General features: G+C 53.7%; 1 protein-coding gene across 2 annotated transcripts in view; it reads right to left on the bottom strand.

Annotated features, from left to right (window-relative positions):
* Positions 1-27816, bottom strand: part of Bsn (bassoon presynaptic cytomatrix protein) — a 126236-nt gene that overhangs the window by 17553 nt on the left and 80867 nt on the right. For both annotated transcript variants that reach the window (XM_045136459.1, XR_006633980.1), the window contains exons 3-5: positions 18832-19716; positions 7174-7620; positions 97-6744 (exon numbers count right to left, since the gene is read on the bottom strand). In XM_045136459.1, coding sequence (XP_044992394.1) covers positions 97-6744; positions 7174-7620; positions 18832-19716 — 7980 coding nt within the window. The remainder of the gene's footprint in view (positions 1-96; positions 6745-7173; positions 7621-18831; positions 19717-27816) is intronic.

Here is a 27816-nt window from a genome sequence, read left to right as displayed (position 1 = left end):
CTCCATTCCCACCCCAGAAGAGACCCCCTCCCTCTAGGGGCCCTCAGGCTAGAAAAAGACCCCTGCCCCACCCTGGACCAGCCCCTGTGCCCATACCTGGCTACCTAGTCCCCCCTGGTGCTGGTAGAGGGAGAATCTCTCTTTGGCAGAATCCTCGGCGGTAGGGCTGAGGGGCTTAGGGTCAGACAAGGACCGCTGCAGGGTCTTCATGGGCCGAGGCAGAGTCTGCTGGCGAAGTGCGCTGTCAGTGGTGAAGTGCTTCTGGGGGCTCACGTGAGCCTTGTTCAGCCTCTCACTGGAAGCAAAGGAGGTGTCCAGGAGCCGGTGTGGGGACAGAGGTGAGACTGGTGAGTAGAGGACCTGGGGGGACTTAGGAGGCTGACGGCTCACAAGCTGGGAGAGGGACTCGGCAGGCAGGTGGGCCTGGTATCCAATTTCCAGAGGGTCAGGCTTCTTTTTTTCAAATCTGCCCAGGGGCCCCGGGGTGACGATCTGAATGCCAGGCAGGTAGGGGCTGATGGCAGTTGGCCCTACAAGCTGCGGCCCAGCCACACCTTGGGCCTGCCCATCTGGCTCGGTCTGGCAGGCCAGGCTCTCCCCACGGCCAGTCTTCTCCGGTGCGGATATGTACCTAACGATCTCCACCTTCGGGTCAGTGGCGGCTGTGATGTGGATAGCTGGAGAGACTCTGGGCAGCTGGTCGGGTTCCGTCTGCACGGAGCAGTCGCTGATGGTCTGGATGCCCACACTGCTCATGGCCCTGGCAGCAGCGGCAGCGGAGGCGGCGGCAGTGGATGGTGAGGCAGTGGCATCGTGCTTGCTGTCGGAACTCGAGTCGGAGTGACGGGAGAGACGGGACCTGCGACGGCGCACCGGCTGCTCCCACTCAGCGTTATCCTCGTCGTCAGTCTGCACGCTGCAGTCAGCGCTGCGCCGTGTCCGGCGCCTCCGGGTCATGAGGTAGCGGCCCTCGCCGTCCTCATCGTCTGTCTGCACGCTGCTGTCTGCGATTCTTTTCACCGTGCAGGGCTCGGGCCCCGACTCCTGCTCACAGGCATCCCTCAGGCGTGGCATGGAATGACGCTTCTTGATGCCACCGCGGCCTGCTTCCCAGTGCTCCTCGGTCTGCAGGGACATGTCGGAGGCAGAACTGGGAAGGCCCCGGTGCAGCACGGGCTCACGAGGCTGCCCAGGCCCCTCAGTCCCTGCCACGGCAATGAAGGCTGTGTGAGTCAGGGGTGGCCAGTACTGGCCATTCTGAGCCAGCTCCATAGCGGCCGGGGGCGGCACCCGGCCCGGGGCCTCACAGGCCACAGGGAAGGTGGCTTTTTGCCGCTGCTTCTGTTCCTCTAGCTGCTGCTGCAGCTGTTGCTGTAACTGCTGGATCTGCTCCAGCTGTAGCCGCTGCTGCGCCAGCTGTTCCCGCTGCAGTGCGAACTGAGCCTGGCGTTCTTCTTGCTGCTGCTGCAGCACATGGTGCTTGATGGTCTGCAGTTCCTGCAACTCCCGCTGCACCAACAGCTGCTCTTCCTCGCGGTGTCTCTGCAGCTCCACCCTCTCCCGCTCCAGCTCCTCCTGCAGCCGCTGCTGTCGCAGCTTCTCCAACTCCACCCGTTCCCTCTCCAGCTGCAGCAGCTGCTCCTGCTGCTTCCGCTGCCGCTCCTCCTGAGAGCCTTCCTCCTTCTCAATCCCGGGTCGGCTCAGGACCCCACCGCCACCCCCAGCAACAGCATCTCCTGGTGGCTTCTGGCCGGGTGGGGCGCCAGGGGCAGGGGTGGGGGCAACTGGAGCCTCCTTGACGGCAGCAGGGGCAGTTGTGGGAAGAGGTTCTTCCCGGGCCACTCCTGCTGGTGGCTCTGGCCTTGGCGGGCCCCCTGCCCCTGGGGCCTTGGCAGTAGCAGGCTTTCCTAGGTAGACAGGTCCTTCAGCTGGCGGGACACTAGAAGCAATGGGGAACCTACTTGGGGCAGGATATCGGTATAGCCCTGCTGGCCCAAGAGGTACCCGAGGAGCAATCATGGGCACACGTGTCAGGCTGGCGAGTGGCACGGCTGTGACTCCGCCAGATGCGTAAGGCCTGTACATGCCTCCACGCACCATAGGCCGCAGTACTGAGGCGGGCTGGGTGGTGATGGGAAGGGTTGCAGCAATTGGAGTGTTGATAGTTGAGTAGATCATGCCGTCAGCAGCACGCACTGTGGCCGTGGAGGGCAGTAGCTGTCTGACCGTTGTCCCCTGGCTGGCTGCAGGTCCATACTGAGCTAGGTTCCCGGGGCTCGGTTGGCCCTCCGGGAAAGTGGGGTTACCAAGGAGGCCAGGTCTGAGGGGAGCCAGAGCCTGTGGAGCACTGAGCCCAGGCCCGGGCTGGGGCTGGTACTGCATAAGGTCAGGTGCCCCACCTCCACCGCCATGCCGCCCGCCATACTGGTCCATGGAGTTGAGGGCGGCACACATGCGGCTGATCTCTCGGGCCGTGGTGGCACTGTACTGGGCCAGGCTGGCCTCCTGGAAGCCCACTGCATCTCCTCGTGGGCCATACCTGTGGTCTGAGTAGATGTTCGACACTGAGCTATAGCGCCGCATGGGAAGCGGGTGAGCCAAAAGGTCCGTGGGATGACGCAGGTCCGTGAACGAGCCATACTGCAGGCCCTGCCCTAGGTAGCGTCCATCGGCAAAGCCTAGGCTGTAGGAGTGTTTCAGCGAGCTGAGGTCCACTGCTGAGTCTCGTCCAGGGCCCTGCAAGAGCTGCCCAAGCCTGTGGGCATGGTAGTTGAGGCCGGCTTCAGCCAAGTTGGTGTCAGACATGGAGGAGTATAGCCTGCCAGGGAGGCCCTGTGGGTAGGGCCGCTGCTCCTCATGAGGCCCGGGCCCCACTACCCCCTGGGCCCGGTAGGTGAGGGGCTCAGGGGGCTCAGGGTCTCTGGGACTATAGAAAGGGCCACTGCTTTGGCCAAGTGGGGCAGCATCTGCCACACTCTTCTCAGGTGCACTGGGGGTAGGATGGAAGGTACCAGTGCAGCTACTGCCAAAGGGGAACTTGTAGACCATGTCGCAGCATGCCAGCTGGCTCTCAGGCCTCATCCCAGTAAGGTCCAGGGCACTCCCTGGCTCTTCTGGGAGCAGTGTAGTCACTGTGCCTGCAGTGCCCTCTCCCATCTGTACCACCACTGTGTGTGGCTTCCTGGCACCTGGCAGAGCATGTGACCGAAGCTCTGCAGGAGTGGCCCGGTGAGCTTCAGCCCCAGGCTCTGGCACTGGTCCTGGCTTGAGACTGACACTCTGGGCAGTGCCCATCTGAGTGATCAAAATGTCCCTTCTGGCCAGAGGTGTTACCTGGTTGGGAAGATTATACCTGGCGAACTTGGCCTCCCTGGGCCTTCCCCGGGGCCCACCTCGGTATGGGGCTGTCTGGACAGCCTGTTCTACTTGCTTGACCTGGGAGAGGCACACAGGGCTACCTGAACCCTGGCCAAAGTCCAGGCGGCTCTGAAAGGGGTCTCCGTAGACCACAGGCTGCTTCTGCTGAGCCATGAGTACAGACGAGGCCATGGTGATGCTCACGGTGGTGGCGGTGGCCAGGAAAGTGTGGGTCTGCTCTTGGGCATTGAGGTTGATGACCAGTGGCTGCACAGCAGTTGACTGACGTCCTGGGATTGGATCCAGGGCAAGACCGTACTTCCTTGCTTCCACAGCAAGAGAGGTCAGGTCCATCCCTTGGTCAGTAAGGATGATAGGTGTAGGTTTGACAGCTGTGCGAAGGTCCACCACTGCACTGCCAGGGGGCCTGGGGCCTGGCTCAACTCTAGAAGTTCCAGGGACAGAGGAGATGCGGCACAAGGAGATGTTTTCAGCAGGAAGGGCACCCCAGCTGTATAGTGCCAATGGACCGTCTGTACCAGCACTGGGTGCCCGAGGGAAACCAGAAGGCCCCGGTGGCTCTGAGGACAGTTGGGAAACACTTGGAGGTGTTGTCTGGCTGTAGCTGTGGCTGGTGGGCTGGCTGTCCGTAGGTGAGCACAATGGGGAGGTGGAGGCACTGGCATGGACCATCCTGGTCTGGCTGGAGGCATCTGAGGCTATCGTGATGACCATAATGGGAGCCTCTTGAGAAGACTGCTGCCACACCAGGCGAGGTGTGCTGGGCCGGTGTGGTGTTTGTGTGCCCTGGGCTACTGTAGGGGCGCTAGGGCTCCGTGGCATATCCGAGGCAGGTGTTAGACTTGGTGTCTGTGTAGAGAACTCGGCTGTGGCCCTTGAGCCCAGCTTGACTGGGGAGAATGTGGGGCCCTCTGAGGGAGTTGATGGGGAGAGAGGAGGGCTAGACCCTGCAAAGTAAGAATATGCCCGGGAAGGCTGCGGAGCACCAACATCACCATCACTCCCACTCACAGGCCTCTCTCTGATGGCCCGTCCACCTGCAACAGGACCACTGGGAGTCTGGGGCAGCTCTTCAGTTTGGGAGCCATAGTTAGCAGTGGTCGGGGTCTGTCCATAGCTGTGGACTATGGAAGATGGCGACGGGCTGCGCTCAGAGCCAGCCGGGGAGGCGGGAGTCATATACCCTCGTGGAAGGCTGGCCGGGCAAGGGGCCCCCGCTGTAACAGCCGGAGTCCCAGGACCCTGGGGGGCCACGCCTACCTCCTTGGAGGCAAAACTGGGGGAGGCGGGAGAGCTGTGCAACTTGAGGGGGTCCTGAGGCTCCTTTGCAAAATGCTGCGTGACCCGGACGTCGGGAATCACTCGGCCCCCGCTGCTGTCTGAGGACGCGGTGGTGGAAAAAGATACAGGAGCAGCGAGCTGAGTGGGGCTGGTGCCGGGGGTAAGTGGGCCACCATTTTGCTTCATGGGGTCCATGTAGGCACTGTCTGCGTTCAGAAACTGCTTCTCCTTCTTCTTGTCCTCGGCGAAGGCCAGGTCCCGCGAAGAGGCCTGCCGCATGCGGGCTATGCTCTGCGAGGTCTGCAGGATCTCCTCGTACACGGCCGCGCCCAGGCCAGCGGGCACGCCGTCGGGGACAGGCTGCGGGGCCCTGCCGTAGTCTGGGGCGTCTTGATAGCCCGGGGTGCCCTGGGCCCTGGGGCCTGCGAGCGCAGAGGGTCCCCCATGAGGGCCCTGGGTCCCCGCCGCTGGGCCCTGCTGTCGCTGGAGCAGCTCAGCTTTCCTCATCATCTCCTCGTAGGCCTCCTCGGCACTCTTAAGGGGCCGTCCGGAGCTGGGGGCCGGGGAGCTGCCCGAGGGCGCCTCGGTGGGGGAGTAGAGGGACATGAAGGTGGGCAGGTTGTACTCGCTGCCCGATTTGTAGAGCCGCGAGGGTCCGCCGCCGTCCGGGGCTTCGGCCTCCGAGTCGAGGGAGGGCGAGGGCGAGTACTCCGAGCAGGAGGAGCGATGCAGCTCCTCCATCTCGGCCGCCTGCCGCAGCTCCTCGGTGGGCGAGGCGTCCTCGATGGGCGACAGGTTGCTGGGCGGCGTCTTGGAGCGCTCGCGCCGCCGCTGCGCGCGCAGCTCCTCCTTGTCCCGCCGCGTCTTGCGCGCCGTGCTGCGGATGCGCTGCTGCTCCACCTCGCGCATCTTCTCCTGCTCGCGCAGCAGCTCCTCCTCCTCGCGCAGCTCTTCCTCCTCCGAGGAGTCCTCGATGGTGGGCAGCAGGGGCCCGTGGGAGCGGTGCCGGGCCTTGCGCTGCTGCTTTGCCTCTTCCAGCCTCTGCCGGCGGCTGGGGCTGCTGTCGCTGTCCTCTTCCAGCGACGACAGGGACGTGGGCGAGGTGCCCGAGGTGTAGCTGGGCGTGGAGGCGGGCAGCGTGGAGGAGTGCTCCCCGCGGGAGCGGTCCTCGGGGGAGCCCGTCAGGCTCTCCATCTCCAGCTCGGGCTCGCGGTCCAGGCCGGGGTCAGGGCCTTGGCCCAGGTCGAGCTCATGGCCATAGCTGCCCGTGCTGTTGAGCTCGATGGTCTTGAAGCGACGGAGGCCCCCCTGCAGGGCCCCGCTGCCCTCGGTGGCCTCGGGTGGGACTCCGTCGGAGAGGAGCTCCTCGTAGCCCGTGGTGGCATTGTGGGGCAGGCGCCTCTTGGGCAGCGCTGCGGGCTCTTGGCTGGGCTCGGGCCTGGGCCTGCTGCCGCCCTTCGGTTTAGCCGGACCCCGCCCCGGGACGGCAGTATCATCTTCCTCCAGGTTGTCCTCTTCTGCACTCATCTCCAGGATCTGCCGTCGCATGAACTCTTCGTCGGCCAGTTCTGCCCGGGCCGGGGGCTGGGGTGGCAGAGGGGACAGGCCGCCCTCGCTGCTGTCTTCCACGTAGTCGTGTCTCAACTGGCTGCTGAAGTCGTCCGAAGATTCAGCTGTGTCCCGCTGTTCCCTCTGGCGCCCCCACTCCAGAGAGTCTTCCTCTTCCTCCAGGATGTCTCCCAGCTCCTCATCGGAGTCATAGGCCTCGGGCATGATGGACAAGGAGTGGGGTCTCCGCTTCTGCTCCTCCACAGTACTGCCGGGTGGCTTGCTCCGCTCACCGCTGGGGGCCACAGCCTGGGACTCCAGCAAAGGCCGCATGCTGCTGCCCACCTTGTGGAGCTCCGAGGGGCTGGGCGGGCGTGGTCCTGTCACTCCCGCACTGTCAAGCTGCTCCACTTCCTGCTGCACAACCCCTGTGATTTCACTCTGGGAGCTGGAGACGCCGTCGGAGGAGTAGCCTGTGTCACTGAGGCTCTGTGGGCTTCGAGACAGGTCCTGAGTGTAAGGCTTGCCGACTGGTTCCTACAGCAGGGTGAGAAGCAGATGCTGACTTCCAGTGCTCCCTGACCATCTCAAGAGATCTGGGGGAGAGAGGTCCCCTACTTCCCAAGAGCTTAGAGTCTACCACCCACCCTATCTCTCTGCCTTGGCAAGCCCCAAGCAGCCCTAGATCTTCAAAGAGAAACTTTATTAGATCAGACTGTGAAACCCAGCAAAGCATCCAGCAAGGTGTAAAACACAGGACTAGTCTCAACCTCGGAGGTTCTAGGCTTAAACAAGCTTCATCTAGGTTTTCCTTCTGCTGGGGGGTGGGTGTCTCTATGACCCCCAAAAAGGCCTTTCCAAGGCTGACATCCATCTTCAACTCCCCTCTCCTCCAAGAAAGGTAAGCCCTTCCCCCAAATTATCCCACCTGAAAGCCAGGGTCCTTGGAAGTGAAACAGAACTGACCTCTGCCTCCCCACCCTTGGGAGCTTCTGGCACTGACTTGGCCACAGGGGTAGCAGGTTCGGTCTTTCTCAGGCCGCTCTTTGCTTTAGGAGTTCCAGGAGGCACAGTAGTCTCTGGCGGTGGCTTCGGCACAGGCTCAGTTTTAGCAGGGGCTCCTGTTTTCTTTTCCTGGGCACTGCTTGGGGTCTTGCTGGGTTCAGAAGCCCTGAGAGGCTTGGCCTGGGGGCTGGCCTTTGAGGGCAGGGGACTGGCCTTGGCAGGCAGGGGGCCTGATGGCTGGCCCAGCCCCTGTGGTCCTTTCTGCTTGGTAGGGGCCGCACCAGCTGCACGGTGAGGACCCCCTGCAGGAGGCTGCTGCGAGGTGGGCAGTGGCAGGGGGGTCGGCTCTCCCAGGCCACCCTCCAGCAGCCTCTTGGTTTGGCAGTTCAGACAGAGCCACTCGGATTTCTGCAAGGACAAAGGAGGGAGGTTGATGAAAATCACAAAAGCACAGAAGTCCTCAGAGCTATTTCTATGACTTTCCATAACTTAGGAAGGCGGAGGTCTTAACTATTTATTTTTTATTTTTATTTTTGGTTGATTTAACCTAGGGCTTTGTACATTCTAGGCAAGCACCCTGCCACTGACCTGCACTTCCAGCCTGAGAAAGGCATGGCGGGGGGGACTGACAGATTTATTGCCCTCAAATTTATAAACTTCTCAGGGTCACTCCATACCCTTCCCCAAGTAAGAGCCATGCTAGGCAAGGGCAAACTCACAGGGCCAGGAAAGGCTGTCTGAGAGACTCCCTGTTTGGAGCTCGGTCTGCCAACTCAGCTCTCCATGCCCAAGGCCAGCAAAGAACCCCAGAGAGAGGCTTCAGTTTGCCCTGGGGCTCTAGACAATTCCTCTCAGAAGAAACTGTGAATGGTGACGCTTGGCCCTGTTCCTTACAGAGCTATAGTGTGATCATTTAATTTTTTAAAATTTATTTAAGAGAGAAAGAGGGGCTGGAGAGATAGCTTAATGGTTAAAGTATTTGCCTGCAAAGCCAAAGGACCCAGGCTCAATTCCCCAGAACCCACGTAAGTCAGATGCACAAGGGGGTACATGCATCTAGAGTTCATTTGCAGTGGCTAGAGGCCCTGGCACGCTCATTCATTCCCTCTCTCTCTCCCTCTCCCTCCCTCCCTCCCTCCCTCTCTTTCTCTCTCTCTCTCTCTCTCTCTCTCTCTCTCCCTGCCTATTTCTCTCTCTCTCTCTCAAATAAAGAAAACAGAAAATATTTTTAAAAAGAGACAGAAAGAAAGGTGGTCAGGGGGGTGAGCGGGGAGAATGGGAGCACCAGGGCTTCTAGCCACTGCAAATGAACTCCAGATGCATGTGCCACCTGGGGCATCTGCCTTTACATGGGTCCCGGGGAATCAAACCTGGGTCCTTTGGCTTTGCAGGCAAGCACCTTAACCACTAAGGCATCTTTCCAGCCTGGGATCCATTTTTTGGCCACTGGCCATACTGTCAGGATTGCCCACTGTTTCAGGACTAGGGCTGAAGGCTCAAGACAAGTGATGACCAAACTATACAGACAGCTAGAGACTAGCATGGTTATGGCTTGAGTGGGAAATGTCCCCCTGTAGGCTCGTGTGTTTGAACATTTGGTTCCCAGCTGGTGGTATGCTGTTTTGGGAGATTGTGGAAATTTTTAGAAATGGGCCCTAAGTAGCAGAAGTGAGTTTTCTGGGGGTAGATCTTGAGAGCGTTACCCAATTCTGGCTCTAGCCCAAGCTCTCTACTTCCTGATTTGCCAAGATGTGAACCAGTGTACCAAAAGCTTCCACTGTGACACAGTCAACTCCGCCACCATGTTTTGCCATGATGGACTATGCCCGCTAAGCTGCGAGCCAGCATAACCTGCAGTCAGGTTTGCATTGCTGGCAGAAATCACCTGACTAAGAGCAGGTTTTTTTTTCGAGGTAGGGTCTTACTCTAGCTCAGGCTGACCTGGAATTCACTATGTAGTCTCAGGGTGGCCTCGAACTCACGGTGATCCTTCTACCTCTGCCTCCCAAGTGCTGGGATTAAAGGCGTGCGCCACCACGCCTGGCTAAGAGCAGCTTTTTTTTTTTTTTTTTTGGCAGGGGAAGGGGGTTTATTTTGGCTTATAGGCTCAAAGGGAAGCTCCATGATGGCAGGGGAAAACTATGGCATAGGTAGAGGGTGGACATCACCCCCTGGCCAACATAAGGTGGATAATAGCAACAGGAGGTGCCAAACACTAGCAAGGGGAGCTGGCTGTAACACCCATAAGCCGGCCCCCAACAATACGCTGCCTCCAGGAGGCGTTAACTCTCAAATCTTCATCAGCTGGGAACCTAGCATTCAGAACACCTGGGTTTATGGGGGACACCTGAATCAAACCACCACATTAGCCCTCTCCTCCCTGGAGTCTCTTCTTTCACATATTTGGTCACAGAGGCAAGAAAAGTCACTAATATGGGTATCCATCCATCTTGCAACCCAGAGCCCCACACAGGCTGTGTATGAAGCAGGCATCAATGGAGAAACCCTCAGAACACTAGAGAGCAAGTGTGCAAATCTCAGCTGGCTGGGCAGAGGTCTGTGCATTCCTGGCTCCCGCAGCAGGCCCGAGGCTGGTAAGGGCATGTCTACCAGGACCCTCCTCCAGGGTCAGGATTGGCTCCTGTGCTTTGGTGGCCTGAAGTAATGGGGAAAGAAGGTGACCACGTGACCACTGTATCTGCTCCTGCCCCTCTGCTATGTGGACGAGCTTGGCATGTCTTCCTTCCTGCTGCTGGGCGCCTAAACCAGCTGTGCCACTAGGTGAGGACATCGTGGGAAGCACAGGGCACAGAGCCAGGGCACAAAGAGAGGAGGTAGCCCTTGGCCCTTGCTGTCTAGGCATGCCAACATCCTCAGCATGTTCACCTCACACATTGTCTTTGAGCCACTGCCAGGCCAAAGCCCACCCAGCCTGGAAGCCTGGTATGCGGACCCTGGGGTGCTCGGGCTAACCATGGCAGATTCCATGCCGATGACTGTGCCCTAGTTTGCTGCCCACAAAGCTACATTCCACACTCCTGCCCTGGGAATTCGTAAGAGGCCAGGCTGGGCAGGATGCCAGGTCTTAGTGTGTTGAGGGAGAGCCCTGCTCCATGGGCTTTTTTTTTTTTTTTCCTGAGGTAGGGTTTTACTCTAGCCCAGGCTGACCTGAAATTCACTATGTAGTCTCAGGGTACCCTCAAACTCACAGCGATCCTCCTGCCTCTGCTTTCCAAGTGCTGGGATTAAAGGTGTGTGCCACCACATGGACTTACTATGCAGGATGGAGACTGCTTTCCTATAGCCCAAACCCACACATAAATCCTGAGCAGAGGGGTTTGGCAGTAGAAGGGGACCCTTCAGAATGCCCATGTGGGCTCACTCTGCTCCCTGTAGGGCCCAACATCAGCACCACTGTGGCTCCTCAGGACCTTGTCTGATGCTATCGATGGCCCCATCCAAACTCCTATGAGGTAGTAAGTCCTGACCACTGGCTGGGTCCCAGAGGTGCCTCGAGAGAATTTTGGATAAGATGGACAGGGCATGGGAGAACAGAGACCTATTCAGAAATCCCACCCAAAGCTGGGTGTGGTGGCGCACACCTTCAATGCCAGCACTCCAGAGACAGAGTAGGAGCTCAAGGCCCGCCTGAGACTACACAGTGAATTCTAGGTCACTCTACCTAAAAAAAGAAAGAAAGATAGGAAGGGAAGGGAACCCCACCCATATGCCTCAATATCAGCTGAGGACACAGGAAATCCCCCTATGGCAGAGAGGAATATGAAATGCCAAAAAGACCCTGGGGAGATGAGAGGGTTGTGAGGCTAAATGAAACTTCTAGAAATATGAAAATAGCCTCTTCCCTGGCCTAGGATCAGCATGATGTGGATTAGGGTCTGAACCCAGACCAAGGTCTGGCCTAAGGCAGTTTATCCCTAACTGTATATTGGGTCCATACATACATTTATCCTAGCCTCTAGCAGTTGAGCCCACCTCTGACTGTACCTCTGGCTTGTAGAATTCATCCCCAAAACAACTATCATCGTTGTTTTTTTTTTTTTTTTTTTCCGAGGTAGGGTCTCACTCTAGTCCAGGCTGACCTGGAATTCACTGTGGAGTCTCAGGGTGGCCTCTAACTCATGGCAATCCTCCTACCTCTGCCTGGATTAAAGGTGTGCGCCACCATGCCCGGATTTTTTTTTTTTTTTTTAAGGTAGGGTTTTGCTCTAGTCCAGGCTGCCTTGGAATTCACTATGTAGTCTCAGGGTGGCCTTGAACTCACGGTGATCCTCCTACCTCTGTCCCCCAAGTGCTGGGATTAAAGGCGTGTGCCACCACGCCATGTCTAACTATCATCTTAAATGAAGCAAGGGCACCTTGGAGGGGTGGTATGGAGGAAGGAGAAAAATAAATAAATAAAACCGTGCTCAGGGTTGGCCCTTTCAAAGTCTTGCTTACCTGAGGCCACAGGCCCAGCCCTCAGAGGGGGCATGTCACGTGCTCCCTGGGGCTTTTTGCTCCTCCATCAGGTTATTTGTGGAAGCAGTCAGCTGAAAGAAAGGCTGCCTGGTGGCTCTCTTGTATTTTGCTCTGCTTTAACAAGCAGTGAGAAAGGGTGGGTAGACAGGAGGTGGTGTGTGAAGTAAGAGCTAAAAATAAGCGCTTGACCTGGCTGCTGGAGGCCCATCCCCAGCCCACGGAGGAGTGGAAGGAAAAATGTACAAGGCACTGGGCCTGGGAGGGATAGAGCCAGGGAAACTTAGCCCAGGCCTAAATTTTCTGGGTCCTGCAGATGGGTGGGGGGCTGGAACGTAGTTATTGAGGCCCCAGTTCATTTATTCAGTCTTAATCTCATCTCACATCCTAATGTGACCAGTCATCCCTTGTTCTTTCACACGTGCTTGCGCGTTCCTTCACTGTCGTACTTCAGTATATTTCTTTTCCACTGCACTCATTTACTTGTATTTGCATTCTTTCACGTTCTCTCTCTCCCAGTGCCCCAGCCAGCTCCAGCCATAGGGGAACGGCTGCCTGCTTGTTCCTTTGCTTGGCAGCGTTGGCAAAGTGGCCAGGGAATGGACAGTGGGGGGAGGTCCTGAGGACCATTTCTACCTTGTTTCTCTCTGGGCAGTCCTTTCTGGGACAGCAAGATACAAATCCCCTGACAGCAATCACCACCTCACAGATGGGAGATGCAGGTATGCATGTGCCAGACAGAGCTCGGTGGTTCATGGTATCACTTTTGCACAAGCATCCATGGAAGGGCATCACACCTGGTTATCATGAAAATTAAGGGGACCCATGATTGCCCCAATTCCACATGGAAGGGGGCGCAGGCTGAGTGAGAAAGTGTGGGGCACCCTGCAGGCATGTGAAAGCTGCTGCCTTCTGAACCATTAACTAGTGTGTCCCGTGGCCCCAGGGAGCCCCGTGGGGCCGTGCTGGCTGCTGGGCACCCTCTCTGCACTGTCTGCCATTGTCTGAGTGACACTGCAGTCCACATGTGCATTTGCAGAAGTTGGCCTGTGTGCCAGTCTGGTTATCGCAACACCAGCTTATTCTATTCCTCATGGCCAAGTGCCTGGCCACGAACACACCTTTAGCTCCGCTGCCATTCCAGAGGGCAATGAATGAGAACCTGGAGAGTGCCCTGCATGGTGGCTCATGCCTGTAATCCTAGCACTAGGAAGCCCGAGGAAGGAGGATTGCCATGAGTTCAAGGCCAGCCTGGGCTACAGAGTGATTTTCTGTCTCACCAAAAAAAAAAAAAAAAAAAAAGAAAAAAGAAGAAGAAGAAGAAGAAGGAGAGACAGAAACAGGTAGATTCAGCAGCCAACCCCAGTGCTGCTGGCTGTCTGCTGACCGCGACATGGACACATGCCCGTGCCACTCCCCTATCCCTGATATTGCCTAAGGTCCTTCTTTATAAATCTCTGCCTCCCGTAGAAGAATCTTCCCGGTGTCCCCAGTGTGTGCCTTAGAGGCTGCGCTATGTTTTCTTCACGTCCCAGCACTAAATGTTGAATATGGAGCCGGGTGCAGTGGCGCACACCTTTAATCCCAGCACCTGGGAGGCAGAGGCAGGAGACTCGCCGTGAGTTCGAGGCCACCTTGAGACTACATAGTGAATTCCAGGTCAGCTTGAGCTAGAGTGAGACTCTACCTCAAAAAATCCAGTAACTTAATCAATAAATAAATGTCAAATATGCTCTTTCCTTACGTGGTGTTTCTCAGGAGCCCAAGAGCCCGCACCGGCCACAAAGTGCATTGACAACCAGATTATGAGAGGTTCTTCCCCTTACAGACATTTGCTTTTAGGATGCTTTGGCTCCAGCCTCCTAGATTAAGGGCTGACAATGTGAGAGCTTGCATAGGAATCTGACATATAGCATCTCATATGGACACCTAAGGGGAGCATTCTTGTCCTCTTCCTGTCTACTTAGGGGGAAACAGACGTCTCCAAGATCACTACTCCAGAGGTAGCCTAGGGCGAATCAGGAGCAGAGGCCTCAAGCATGCTGCCCCCTCTGTAGCCTCTGCCCCTGAGCCCCACCCAGTTCATATAGCACAAGGCGCAAGGCCCTTTGCCCAGGGATGCCAGGCTTCTCAAGGGCATAGCTGGAATTTTGGCAAAGGTAATAAGGTGAGAAACTGGTGATATTGCTGTAACAATTCCAATTCTACTAATTTCTTCACACTATTTTGAACTGAAAGTCAATTAAAAAATAAGCCAGAGGGTATTATTATCCTTCAAAAAGATAAATAGGTAAAAAAAAAAAGTTGGAATCAACACTCTTAATTATAAAGTGACTCACTAAATAGCACTATTTTTTTTTTTTTCAGTGTAAGTTTCAAGGGAAAAAGAGATCCAATTTTAGTGTCTTTTCTATAGTATGTTCTGGACTTTCTTGCTAGAAAGAAGGAAAAGGATTTTTTTTTTTTTTTAAAGAAAGGTTTCACTCTGGCCCAGGCTGACCTGGAATTCACTATGTAGTCTCAGGGTGTCCTTGAACTCATGGCAATCCTCCCACCTTTGCTTTTTGAGTACTGAAATTAAAGGCGTGTGCCACCATACTTGGCAGGAAAAGGACTTTTTAGGGTATAGATGTTGATGAAAATGGCAACTGTTGGCCAGACAACTGCTCTGGAAAAGCCCTAATAGGTCTTCTAGGCATGTGGAAGCTGTGACTGGGGCTCCCGTGATCTGCCCCTCCCTTAGCACCCCCCCCCCCCGTCTGCACCCAAGCACCGGTGTTTGCCTTTCACTGTGCCCAGAGATACAGTCAGGCACTGTGAGGCCCGAAGGCTGGCCCCAGCCAAACAAGGTGAGGGAAGAGACAGCCACAGCAGAGCAGTTACCAGGACCTGGATAAGGACCTGCTGGTTTGACACCTCACCCCCAAGGCAAAATGAATCTCTTGGCACCTGGTGAGAAATCAGAAGCCTGTGATCAAGAATGTGCAAATAGGGGCTGGAGTGATGACTTAGAGGTTAAGGCATTTGCCTACAAAGCCAAAGGATCCGGTTCAGTTCTCTAGGACCCAAGTAAGCCAGATGCACAAGGAGGTGCATGCATCTGGAGTTTGTTTGCAGTGGCTGGAAGCCCTCCCTGGTGCTCCCATTCTCTCTCTCTTTCTCCCTCTTTCTCTCAAATAAGTAAGTAAATAAAATATATTTTTAAAAAGAATGTGCAAGTAGGTCACGAGCAAGCACTAAATCACTGAGAACACCAACCGGCGATTTACTGAGGTGTGATCAAAGAAAACTCATGGCCTGGTTAAGTGAAGAAAAGCAATGTTGGAGGGAGGAATGGAGGTTATATCAAGCAGCAGCCACTCCCCACTAGCATCTCACAAGACCCGAGGCGGGCGAAGTGTCAAGAGATTTTATTTTATTTTATTTTATTTATTTGAGAGTGACAGACACAGAGAGAAAGACAGATACAGGGAGAGAAAGAGAATGGGCGCGCCAGGGCTTCCAGCCTCTGCAAACAAACTCCAGACGCGTGCGCCCCCTTGTGCATCTGGCTAACGTGGGACCTGGGGAACCGAGCCTTGAACCAGGGTCCTTAGGCTTCACAGGCAAGCGCTTAACTGCTAAGCCATCTCTCCAGCCCATGTCAAGAGATTTTGATCATTGTGTGGACATTTTGTGGATGGAAGGATAAGAAAGGGAGGCCAACAGCTATGGCCACAGGATGGAGAACAGAGACGAGATTTTTGTATAGTAGGCCTTGGTCTGTGGAGTGGATGCTGAGGTAAGAGGAGGAGGTGACTGACTCCAGGCTGCTGACTTGCATCTCTCATGATGAACAACAGGAGGGTGTCTGTGGTAAGACACACAGAAAGGGGCATTATGACTGTCAGTTCATACCTTCCTCAGAGCAGCCACAGGCCCTCTGGGGACAGTAGTGTCAATAGGTAGAGCTATGAGAGAAAAGGTTTTGAGGGGTTACATCCTCCTCAGACTGCTGTTAAAAGCAGCAGGCAGGGCTGGAGAGATGGCTTAGCGGTTAAGCACTTGCCTGTGAAGCCTAAGGACCCCGGTTCGAGGCTCGGTTCCCCAGGTCCCACGTTAGCCAGATGCACAAGGGGGCGCACGCATCTGGAGTTCGTTTGCAGAGGCTGGAAGCCCTGGCGCACCCATTCTCTCTCCCTCTATCTGTCTTTCTCTCTGTGTCTGTCGCTCTCAAATAAATAAAAATTAAAAAAAAAAAAAGCAGCAGGCAGGGCTGGAGAGATGGCTTGGTGGTTAAGGCACTTGCCTGCGAAGTCCAAAGACCCAGGTTCGATTCCTTAGAACCCACGTAAACCAGTGCATGCATCCAGAGTTTGTTTGCAATAGTCAGAGGCCCTGGCGTGCCGATTTTCTCTCCTCCTCTTTCTCATAAATAAATATATATATTTTTAAAGCAGCAGGTAGGGAGGCAGAAGGCCTGACTTGGGTAGGAACCCACTGACCATTGGTTCGGGCCTGTGGAACCTATTAGACCCTATGGAAGGAAGCAAGTACTGCACTGGCCAAGGAGGTAGCAGCGAGGCATGGCACGAGACAGCAGGGCACAGCAGGGGACAATGTGAGCCATCAAGAAGCAGGAAGGCCCAGGGCCCAGGAAAGTAGCTACGGAGAAACCGGATCAGAGCTCAGAGGCCTCATCTCAAGCCACCGGTGGAATGCTTTTGTTTGGGCTGATCCAGTACTTGTAGCCTGCCCCAAAGGCTTCCGGAAGGAGCTGTGAGCAACATCTATATTCTTGGACAGTTTCCCTCCCCTGTATGCATATCCTGCTTAATGAGGAAAAATGGAAAGCCGGGCATGGTGGCGCACGCCTTTAATCACAGCACTCGGGAGGCAGAGGTAGGAGGATCGCTGTGAGTTCAAGGCCACCCGGAGACTCCTTAGTGAATTCCAGATCAACCTGGGCTAGAGTGAGACCCTACCTCAAAAAAATAAAATAAAATAAATGAGGAAAAATGGGCTCCAAGGTCTCTTGGGGACAAGGGTACTCCAAACCAGGCCAGCTCAGGAGCCTACCAGGGCTCAGTGTCAGGGAACCCTACCCAATGAACTATGAACATCCACCTGAGGTTCACCTGGCCCATGGACTCCTTGGTATACTTTTTCTCTTCTGCTGGCCAGGCCAGCTGTCCTCCAGGGCTTTCAGCTTGGAAAGGCAGCAGTATGGGGCCTGGAGGGCCACAAGGGTATCATGTGAAGAGGCCACTCATGTCACTTGGGGCTATCCCTCCCCATATGTGGGAAAATGTGGCCAGTGGAAGTCTAGTAGTCCTTTAGTCACTGGGGCACTCCCACAGGATTTCCAAGGAAAGTCAGAACAAGGTGGTAAAGAGACCGTGTCACCCCACCTCTGCAAGGACTGACTGCTGTTCTCACAACTCAGAACCCACAACTCCGTGGAGGATACCAGCAGTCCCACTAAGGAGGGCCCTCTGTGGAGTGGGGGCAGGGAGGAGGGAAATGATGGCATCAACACATGATGTATCCATAGAGAGAGAAGCCGGGCATGGTGGTGCACGCCTTTAATCCCAGCACTCAGGAGACAGAGGTAGGAGGATTGCCGTGAATTCAAGGCCACCCTGAGACTACATGGTGAATTCCAGGTCAGCCTGGGCTAGAGTGAGACTCTACCTCGAAAAACTGAAAAAAACAAAAAATAAAAATAGAAATAAAAAGAGAGAGAATGACCATGGAAATCCCATGCACTCCCTCTTGTCTCATCCTGGCCTGGTGGTGGTTTGTAGCCCCCATCCACCATCAACCATGCACAACTCAGCTGATGTGCCCAAAGGGCTTGGGTGGCTCCCCATATGCAGGAGATAGGAGTTTTATTATCTCGTAACACAACACACAACCATCTGACAAGATGAGCCAATCATAGGCCCCAAGAGCCATGCCAAAGGCAGTCATAGTGATGTTCATGTGGGTGAGCCTGGGCAAGGGAGAGAGTAATCGGGTGGCTGGGGTTAAAGGCTTGTGCCACCACACCAGGCTCTCCTTTAAAAAAAATTTTTTTTTTGTTCATTTTTATTTATTTGAGAGTGACAGAGAAAGAGAGAGACAAAGAAAGAGGCAGATAGATAATGGGTGTGCCAGGGCCTCCAGCCACTGCAAACGAACTCCAGATGCATATGCCCCCTTGAGCATCTGGCTAATGTGGGTCCTGGGGAATTGAGCCTCGAACCAGGGTCCTTAGGCTTCACAGGCAAACACTTAACTGCTAAGCCATCTCTCCAGCCACCCCCCTTTTTAAAATTTTAATTTATTTATTTGAGAGAGAGAGAGAGAGAGAGAGAGAGAGAGGCAAATAGAGAGAGAGGGAGAGAATGGACATGCCAGGGCCTTCAGCTCCTGCAAACAAACTCCAGGCACATGCACCACCTTGTGTATTTGGCTTACGTGGGTCCTGGGAAACCGAACCTGGGTTCTTAGGCTTTGCAGGCAAATGCCTTAACTGCTAAGCCATCTCTCCAGCCCCCCCTTTTTAAAAAAAATTTTGTTCATTTTTATTTATTTGAGAGTGACAGAGAGAGAAAGAGGCACATAGAGAGAGAGAGAGAGAGAGAGAGAGAGAGAGAGAGGATGGGTGCGCCAGGGCTTCCAGCCACTGCAAACGAACTCCAGACGCATGCACCCCCTTGTGCATCTGGCTAACGTGGGTCCTGGAGAATCGAGCCTCGAACCAGGGTCCTTAGGCTTCACAGGCAAGCGCTTAACTGCTAAGCCATCTCTCCAGCCCTCCAGCCTCCTTTTATGAGGGTCCAAAGTTAGGATCTTTCAACCTGCTCACAGAAAGTTGGCACACTTCATCAGGGTCTTATTCAAAGTAGCTGGAGATGGGAAGGCCAGCTTCGGGCCTCCTAAACCTAGAACCAGCCTTGGGGCATTGGAAAGGAGCAGCAGGCACCATTATGATACCAATCAGTTCTCTGGGTGGACTGACTGAAGTCTGTGGCAGGGACAGGGAGCCCAGCACCTCTGCACACTGGCTGCTGTGGCAGCCCTCCACTGTGGCTGACCAAGCTCTCGGGGCCTTTTTTGGTTCCCATGTTCCAGTACTGCAGACCCCAGCCTCAGCAAGGGAATATGCAACTCTCTTACCTCCACCAGGTGGGGCGTTGGATTGAAGCCGCACAGGTTGCACACCTGGAGCTTGCAGGTGGTGCACGTGTTATAGTTGGCTGGGCCCTTGCTGCCCACGTTCAGCTCGGCTTGGCACAGTGGGCAGGTGGCCCTTTCCTTCGGCGTGGTCTTTGGCTTGGCAGCAGCCTTGGGTGCCGCCTGATGGTCTCCTCTGCCATGCTTTGGACTGGTCGTCCCTCCAGTTTTTGCTAGGGCTCCAGGCCCCGACCCAGGACCTGTTCTGGCCCCGGGCTCCGTTTTGGCTCCAGGTATTGGCCCAGGTCCAGGCCCTGAGCCTGGGGGTCTTGGGCCAGCCTCCTTGCTGGCATCACTGAAGACAATCTTGGGCGGCCCCTTGCTGGGGGAAGGCTGGCTCTGGGCATCAGGGTCGGGCTGCGCGGACATGAGGGTGCTTGCCTGGGTGAGCAGTGATGCGCCGAGGCCGAAGAGCTTCCCGGTGAGGCCCTCCTGGGTCTGCTCACCAGCACCAAGCCCAGAGGGCACTGTGGTGGCACTTTTGCCCAGGGCCTCTCCTGCAGGTGGCCTGGGCTCAGCTGTGGAAGGCTTGGTGGAGAGAGGGGGTTGAGGAGACACTCTTCCCACTTCTGGAGGGGCAGCTGCCTGGGCAGGCCCCGGCACTGAGGTGGCCCTGGCTGTCTCAGCCTGGCGGGGGCCCGGCTGTGGTCCCCCTGGGCCCCGAGATCTCTCTTGCTCTGGTTTCCCCAGAGGCTGTTTGGCTGGGGAGTGGGAAGGAGACAGGGCTGGGGAGTGTAGCTGCTGCTGGCTCTTGGAACGAGGCGCAGTGGTCATGTCCATTCCCAGAGCCCTCTGCATCTGACAGTTCAGACAGAGCCACTCCTTCACCTGAGGAAAGACGCAGCACAGTTAGCAAGGTGGCCAGGGTTGTAACGCTCATGGTCCAGGTGGGCACAGGCCCCGCTGCAACCAGGCATGCTCATGGCACAAGCAGGGGTACCAAGGGCAGGGGGAAGGTAGATGGCACTTGCTAGCCTTTTACTTGTTGTTAGGTACACAGGGCAGATCAGAGGCAGACCTATAACTTCTCACCCCACCCTGAAACCACCAAGCCATCAGCCCCTTTTGCTCAAGTTCTCCATGTCATGGCCCAGGGGCTGTGCCTCAGACTCTGTGTTCAGCGTCCTGTCTCCACGTCCTACCTCATCAATCCATGTTGCCATTCTCCTGCTGGACAGCCCTGGTAGCCTTCAACTGGTCACTCTCCTTCCCCTGGCTGCCCTCTTCTGGTCATTTCTACAAGGCAGCCAGAGTAACCAGGAGAGAAGCCAGTAGGGAAAGCATAGAGCAGTGCCTTGTGCCCATGGCTATTCAGTTAAAAACATACAGAATGTAGCAGGGCGTGGTGCGTACACCTTTAATCCAGGCCCTTGGGAGGCAGAGGTAGGAGGATCATTGTGAGTTCAAGACCATCCTGAGACTACATAGTAAATTGCAGGTCAGCCTGGGCTAGAGTGAGACCCTACCTCAAAAAAAACAAAAAAGGGGCTGGAGAGATGGCTTTGTGGTTAAGTGCTTGCCTGTGAACCTTAAGGATCCTGGTTGGAGGCTCGATTCCCCAGGACCCACACAAGCCAGATGTACAAGGTGCTGCATGTACCTGGAGTTTGTTTGCAGTGGCTGGAGGCCCTGATGTGCCCATTCTCTTTCTCTGTCTGTCTGTCTGTCACTCTCAAATTAAACACACACACACCCCTTTAGAGCCAGGCATGGTGGCACACGCCTTTAATCCCAGCATTTGGGAGGCAGAGGTAGGAGGATTGCCATGAGTTCAAGGCCACCCTGAGATTACATTAAGTGAATTCCAAGTCAGAGTGGGCTAGAGTGAAACCCTACCTAAAAAAAAAAAAAAAAAAGCTGGAAGCTGGAAGCTGGCCATGGTGGCACAAGCCTCTAATCACAGCGCTCATGAGGCAGGTAGGGAGGTTAGCAGTGGGTTTGAGGCCAGCCTGAGACTACATAGTGAATTCCTGGTTAGTCTGGGCTAGAACAAGATCCTACATAGAGCGCCCTCCCCACTCCAATAAATCTATAAATAAAAGGGAGAGTAATAGAAGTAGATAGATCCCTGCCATCAACCTCTGACCTCCACATGCATGCACACTTGTCTGCGTGCACACACACTTACCCACACACATATCAATATGCGTACACACCACCCACACATATACAAGTATAAAGAAGAGTGACAGGTAAGGGAGGAAGACATAAGAAATAAAAGGAAGCCATGATTCCGGTCCTGGAAGAGTTGAGAGTCTCACTGAAGAGACAAGCAACACAGTTTTATGTGGGTTTGGGGTATCTGAACTCAGGTCTACATGCTTGCATCACAAGTACTTTACCCACTGAACCACCTACCCTCCACCAGCCCTTTGATTTTCTCAAGGAAAATGAATGTGTGGGAGTGCTGTTTGTTTTGTGGCATGCACTACCATGCCCGCCCTTGGTTTATGTGGTACTGGAGCCTGAACCCAAGGCCTCAGGTGTGCTAGGCAGCCACTCTACTAGCTGAGCTAGATCCCTGGCCCTGCTTCTGCTCATCTTGAAGGGATCCCAGAAAATGATTCATCCCCTGATAAAGGGTCCATCCTCTGGCCCAGGGTGGCAGCCACCAAGTCAGTTCCTATTGTAGGTGCCTACCCACCTTCAAAGTCCCATTTCTTTTTTAAATTAATTAATTAATTTGACAGAGAGAGAGAGAGAGAGAGAGAGAGAGAGAGAGAGAGAGGGAGAGAGAGAGAGGGAGAATGGGCACATCAGGGCCTCCAGCCACTACAAACAAACTCCAGATGCGTGTGCCCCCTTGTGCATCTGACTTACGTGGGTCCTGGGGAATCAAACCTGGGTCCTTTGGCTTTGCAGGCAAGTGCCTTAACCACTAAGTCATCTCTCTAGCTCAAGGTCCCATTTCTTTTACGAACTTATGGGCCACATAAGTCTGAGCTAAGGAAAGACTTCTAGGAAAGATGGATCTGAGAGGTAAGTTCTTCTTCGTCTTGGGACTTTAGAGTGACCCTACCTTGGGCCTGGATAGGGGTGAACACAGGCATGTGCTAAAACTCCTGCACTCACCACCAGCACCTTCCTTTCACCAGCTCCCGTCGCCCAGGCTGTGCCACAAGCATCTCACCTAAAATAGCACCTCTTCAAGAAATGGCTGAAACGCCCCTTAGTGACTCATCTCCCAGATGGGCTCAGCTATTTCCATCCAGCCTCTTCCAGACGGCGGCAAGGAGCCTTGACCGTGTCCTCCCCCAGCCCTTTCTGGCTCAGGCTCACGAAGATAGGCCTGGCCTAGAGGTCTCCTAAGGAGGACGCTGGCAGAGGGAGCTCTTTGAACCCAGCAAGACTTCCTTCTCTTTGCCCCCCACCCCGCACACGTCCCTGGGACTCTGCAGAGAGGGTCCTACCCTAGCCTCTTCCTCCCTACTCAGTGGCTCCTACCAAGCCCTTGCTAGAGGGATGGAGAAACAGATGATGGTTGTGTATCCCCACCTACTGTCCAACCACGACACAGGGACAGTGTTGAGACAGACTACCCACTGGCCTTGGGACCAGTAGCAGTTATGGCCTTCCTTCGCTGAATACAGTGATGCCTCCTCAAAAGAAGGCTGAGCCCAGATGGCCCTCTGTGACTTGAAGGTGTCCTCTAAGCTAACTTCCCACCAGGATCAGAGGGACCAACCTTCTGCCACTGTGACAGGAAACCCCTTTTGGGGTCCTGCTGTTCTGATCAGGTACTTGTCTAGGAGTTGTACTGGCCTCATGTCTCATGTGCCAGGAACCAGAGGGGGGTATGTCCCTGGGTTACCCTGAGGTGGACGGCTCTGCCAGACATTAGCTTTTATCAGGTTGACTCTTTTTTATTTTTTACTAGAAAAGTAGCCCATCCTAGAAGCTTGGAATATAGCTCAGTACAGAGTGCTTGCCTAGCATATGTGAGGCAATAAGTTCAAATCCCAGCTCCACTAAGAAAATAAAAAAAGGAGATGGAGGAAGGGAAGAAAGGAAGTGAAGATTAAATGTAATATGCAGGGTCAAAAGGTGGCTTGGGGGCTGGAGCAATGGCTTAGTGGTTAAGGCGTGCTTGCCTGTGAACCCTAAGGACCCAGGTTCTATTCCCCAGTACCCATGTAAGCCAGATGTACAAGGTGGCGCATTCATCTGGAGTGGCTTGAGGCCCTGGCACACCCATTCTCTCTCTATTTGCCTCTTCCTCTCCCTCCTTCTCTGCTATAAATAGTACATAAATAAATAATTTTTTTAAGTGGCTTGGGAGACAGGGACTACAGGATGTGACTTCTGTAGGGTCCTGCTCACCCAGCCAGGAGCACGCTGGAATTTTGCAAAGGCAGGGCCCTGTGGGTTCTAAGGGGACCTTGTCCTGTAGAAGTCTTTCCTCAGCTGTTTCCTTACTCAAATGGTTCCACAGGTAGAAGGGCAGCTAAGGAGCCCAACAGGAATCCAGACGCTTGAGGACCAGGCAGGGGGCCCTGTTGACCTAAGTTGAATAAGAAGCTATGATTGATCTGTCTGCAATGGTCGCTCTCCTCTGTTCCTTCCACTGGGCTCTGGGGGGAGTGATGAGAGTTGAGGCAGTGAAGGGAAGGGCTTTTCTATCTTCCCTCCTCACAAGGAGGTTAGACTTACCACCCTGTGGTCAGCCGCAGGTAGGTTCCAGCCATGCTTGTCCCAGCCGTCCCTACAGAATGTTCCCAGGGTGGAGCCTTTCTCACTGTCAGAGGATGCCAGGAAGCTCTGAGGGCCCCAACAGTAAGAGGCTCTCTTGCTTGCTCCCCTTCCTCTCCCATCTGCAGTCCTCCTTCTAAGCTTAGCTTTTCTTCCGGTGGAGAACAGCCCCTTATCTCTGAGGCCCAGTCCTCCCTGGGAGAGCAGGCGTTCAGTGTCCGATCACTCAGCACTGACGTTGTGCCTGATGCTATGACATTCATGCTTTCCATTTTGGTACAAGTTTAAACATCACAGAAGCAGTTCCTTTATGAGAAGCATTCCCTGCTGCTGCCAAAGCCAAAGGTTCCTGGGACAACCGGTTCTGGTGTGACTCCATGCCTGTCTGGACTGTGGCTCACCTGTCAGTTCTCTACGGGAGGTACAGTCTCCCTCTCATGATCCCAGGGCAATAAGGAGAGGCCAGAGGGAGAGAACGTTAGAGCTGGCCTGGGCCCTGGCACAGCAATGGATACGTCACCTGCCTCATCTACCATCTGCTCTCTCACTAACAGTCCACAAACGGTTGGCTTCACCTATCATCTGGCTGATCTCGGGCTTACTGAACAGGTGTCATAAAGTCCAAGAGAGGACAGCACATTGAACCAGGCAAACTTAGCACACAGGGGAGGCATGTGCCAATCCAGGGACCTGATAGAGGACATAGAAACTTGCCCCATGTCATGATTTCAGTGTAAAATGCTCCCTATATGGGCTGGAGAGATGGCTTGTCAGTTAAGGAGCTTGCCTGTGAAGCCTAAGGACCCATGTTCGACTCTCCATATCACACGTTAGCCAGATACACAAAGGTGAGGCAAGTGCAAGGTCTCACATTCCCGCTATGTGGCACAAGCGTCTGGAATTCAACTGCAATGGCTGAGACCCTGGTGTACCAATTCTCTCTCTAAAATAATTTTTTAAAAAATGCTCCCTACAGGCTCATGGGTTTGAACACTTACACTTGGTCACCAGCAGATGGTGCTGTTTAAGAAGGCTGAAGAACCTGTAGGAAGTGGAACCTAGCTGGAAGAAGTGGGTCAGTGGGGGTGGGCTTGAGGTTTTATAGTATGGATCCATTTCCTGTTTGTCCTCTGCTTCCTGATAATGATTGCATAGCTCATTGAATGGTATGTTCAAATTCTGTACGTTTCATTGCATGTAAATTTTACCTCAAAATCACCTTCACTAAGAACTGAAGTCTACTTGATGATAAGCTTGCTGAAGTAAAAAATGTAAAGTATGTTGAGGTCTGTCATGTACCTTGAAATTCAACAAGAAATAAAATGAATGGATAGATGGACAGGCAGATGGACAGACAGACAGAAGGATGGGTGGGTATGTGACACTGCCAGGAAAGTAATGGACTAATTATAGATGCAGGTAGTGGATTTGTGGGTGTTCCTTATATAAACCTTTCATTGTTTCTCATAACACCTAATATTGAGGGGAAAAATTATTGTCTGCCTGATTGTTTGATGTTGTCACACCAGCAGGGCATAGAAAACTCTTCTAGCCAGGTGTGGTGGTGCACACCTTTAATTCCAGCACTGGGAGGCAGAGGTAAGAGGATCGCCGTGAGTTTGAAGCCACCCTGAGACTTCCAGGTCAGCCTGAACTAGAATGAGACTGTACCTTGAAAAAACAAAACAAAACAAAAAAGAAAGAAAGAAAAAGAAATAAAGAAAGCTCTTCTAATGGGCTCTGGGTATCTTTTGTTGATGATTTATAGGATTTATCTGTATATTATGAATATTAATCCTTTTTTAGATATGAGTGGCAAATATTTTTTTCTCTTCCATTCTGTGGGTTGGCTTTTTATTGTTGATAACATTTTTATTTTTTATTTATTTTTTGAGGGGGGCTTTTCAAGGTAGAGTCTTGCTCTAGCCCAGGCTGACCTGGAATTCACTATGTAGTCTAAAGGTGGCCTCAAATTTATGGCAGTCCTCCTAACTCTGCCTCCTGAGTGCTGGGATTAAAGGTGTGCGCCACCACGCCTGGCCACCATCAGTTTTTTTAAATGTTTATTTATTTATTTGAGAGAGAGAGAAAGAGGCAGCAAGATAGAGGGGAAAATGGACACCCCAGGGCCTCCAGCCACTGCAAATGAACTCCAGATGCATGCACCACCTTGTATACCTGAGAACTGAACCTGGGTCCTTGGGCTTTGCAGGCAAGCACTTTAACTGCTAATCCATCTCTCTAGCCCTTCATGGTTTTTGTTTGTTTGTCTGTTTAGTTTTGTTTTTGAGACAGGATATTGCTACATAGTCCAGCTAGCCTTAAATTCATGACCCTCCTGATGTCTCAGCCTTCAAGTACTTGGGTTACAGGTATGTGCCACCACACCTGACTCATATATATTTATACCTAGGCTCTTTGTTCTATTTCATTGGTCTATATGTCAGCCTTTATAAATCAGTATAGCATTCTTTGATTATTGTAGCCTGCAGTGTCTTTTAAACTCAGAATATATGAATCTCCAAGTGGTACAAAACATCTTTCACTCTTTCTTCCTCCCTTCCTCCCCTTTTCTCGTCTTTCCTGCCGTCCCTCCTTCCTTCCTTCCTCCTTTCCTTATTCTCCCTCTCTCTCTCTCTCTATTTCTCTCTTCCTTTCATGTGTGTTTATGTGTGCCATGGTGTTTGTGCGGAGGTCAGAGGGCAACTTTCAAGTTGGTATTCCCCTTCCCCCCCATTTAAGGCAGGCTCTCAATGTTCACTGCTTCTTTTGTGAGCTTCTGGAAATTCTTCCATCTCTGCCTCCCCTCTCATTATAGATGCACTGGGATTGCAGAAGCCCACCATAGCTTCCAGCTTTCAAAACAAAAACAGAATCATGGGGTCTGAGGGTCTGTCAGGTACTGAAAGTTGCACAGAGTTTGAGTCCAGAGGAATGATTTTATAGGTGAATCCGGCCTCACTACTGTCTTCAAAGCCCTTAGATGGTATCTAGAGAGCTCAGCAGGCCCTTGGTCCTGGTTTGTAGTACCACGCTGGCCTGCACCTGGCTCCTCAGCCTGATGTCTCCTTCCTTAGAGAGTCCCCAAAGCTCAACTCATTCAGGCTTCCCCCAAGACCCCTTCAGCCTTAACGCCCAATGTGGCTGGTTGCCGCTGGTGGAAGGCAGCCGCCTGTACTGGCTTGAAGGTTCCTCAGGGCTAAGCAGTATGTCTGCTTCTCTTCTTTCTATTTCTCCTATGCCTACACAGTCCCTAACTTAGCACAGAGGCCCAAACTGCATTTGCGGAGGAAGGGGAGGATGTGACGGGAGGGGGACGCCCCCTGACTGAGTGGGAAAGCAGCCTATCCACAGGCTGCGCTGAAGAAATAGCAGAAATAGCAAAGTCAGCAGGCCACCAGTCAGTGACTGGTTACTTCTGCCTCTTTATTTTAATTAATTAATTAATTTATTTATTTATTTGAGAACGACAGACACAGAGAGAAAGACAGACAGAGGGAGAGAGAGAGAATGGGCACGCCAGGGCTTCCAGCCTCTGCAAACGAACTCCAGATGTGTGCGCCCCCTTGTGCATCTGGCTAACGTGGGACCTGGGGAACCGAGCCTCAAACCGGGGTCCTTAGGCTTCACAGGCATGCGCTTAAGCGCTAAGCCATCTCTCCAGCCCCCTTTGCCTCTTTATATTTTGACTTTTCCCTTTAACCTCTTTTCTTACCTTTCTCCTCCTGTGCCTTCTCCTCCTTCCTATCCACATTTTAGGTGCATATTACTCTTTTTGTTGTTGTTTTGAGATAAGGTCTGACTCTAGCCCAAGCTAATCTGAAATTCATTTTGTAGTCCCAGGCTGGCCTTGAACTCATGGTGATCCTCCTACTTCTGCCTCCCAAGTGCTGGGATTAAAGGTGTATGCCACAATCCCTGGCACTTATTACTTTTTAATTCTGTCATCTTGACTCCATTTTCTTCAGTTTTCTTTGCCTTCACATATACAGATATATTTTAGGGAGCTGTAAAGATGGCTCAGGTTGAAGGTGCTTGTTTACAAAGCCTGCCAATCCAGCTTGAATCCTCCCCAGCACCCAGGAGTTCAATCCTCTTGTAAAGCCAGATGCAAGGTAGCACATGTGACTATGGTTTTATCGCATTGTGCCCCAAGACAATGGAAGGTAGAGCCAGGAAAATCCAAAGCTCATGATCATTTGCAGCATCACGAGATCCTGTGTCAAAAAGTTAGAAGAG

The sequence above is a fragment of the Jaculus jaculus genome, chromosome 17 (genome assembly GCF_020740685.1).
Source record: "Jaculus jaculus isolate mJacJac1 chromosome 17, mJacJac1.mat.Y.cur, whole genome shotgun sequence".
Classification (NCBI taxonomy): domain Eukaryota; kingdom Metazoa; phylum Chordata; class Mammalia; order Rodentia; family Dipodidae; genus Jaculus; species Jaculus jaculus.
The sequence above is the reverse complement of the archived record's forward strand: the minus strand, read 5'-3'. Positions and strand labels throughout refer to the sequence as shown.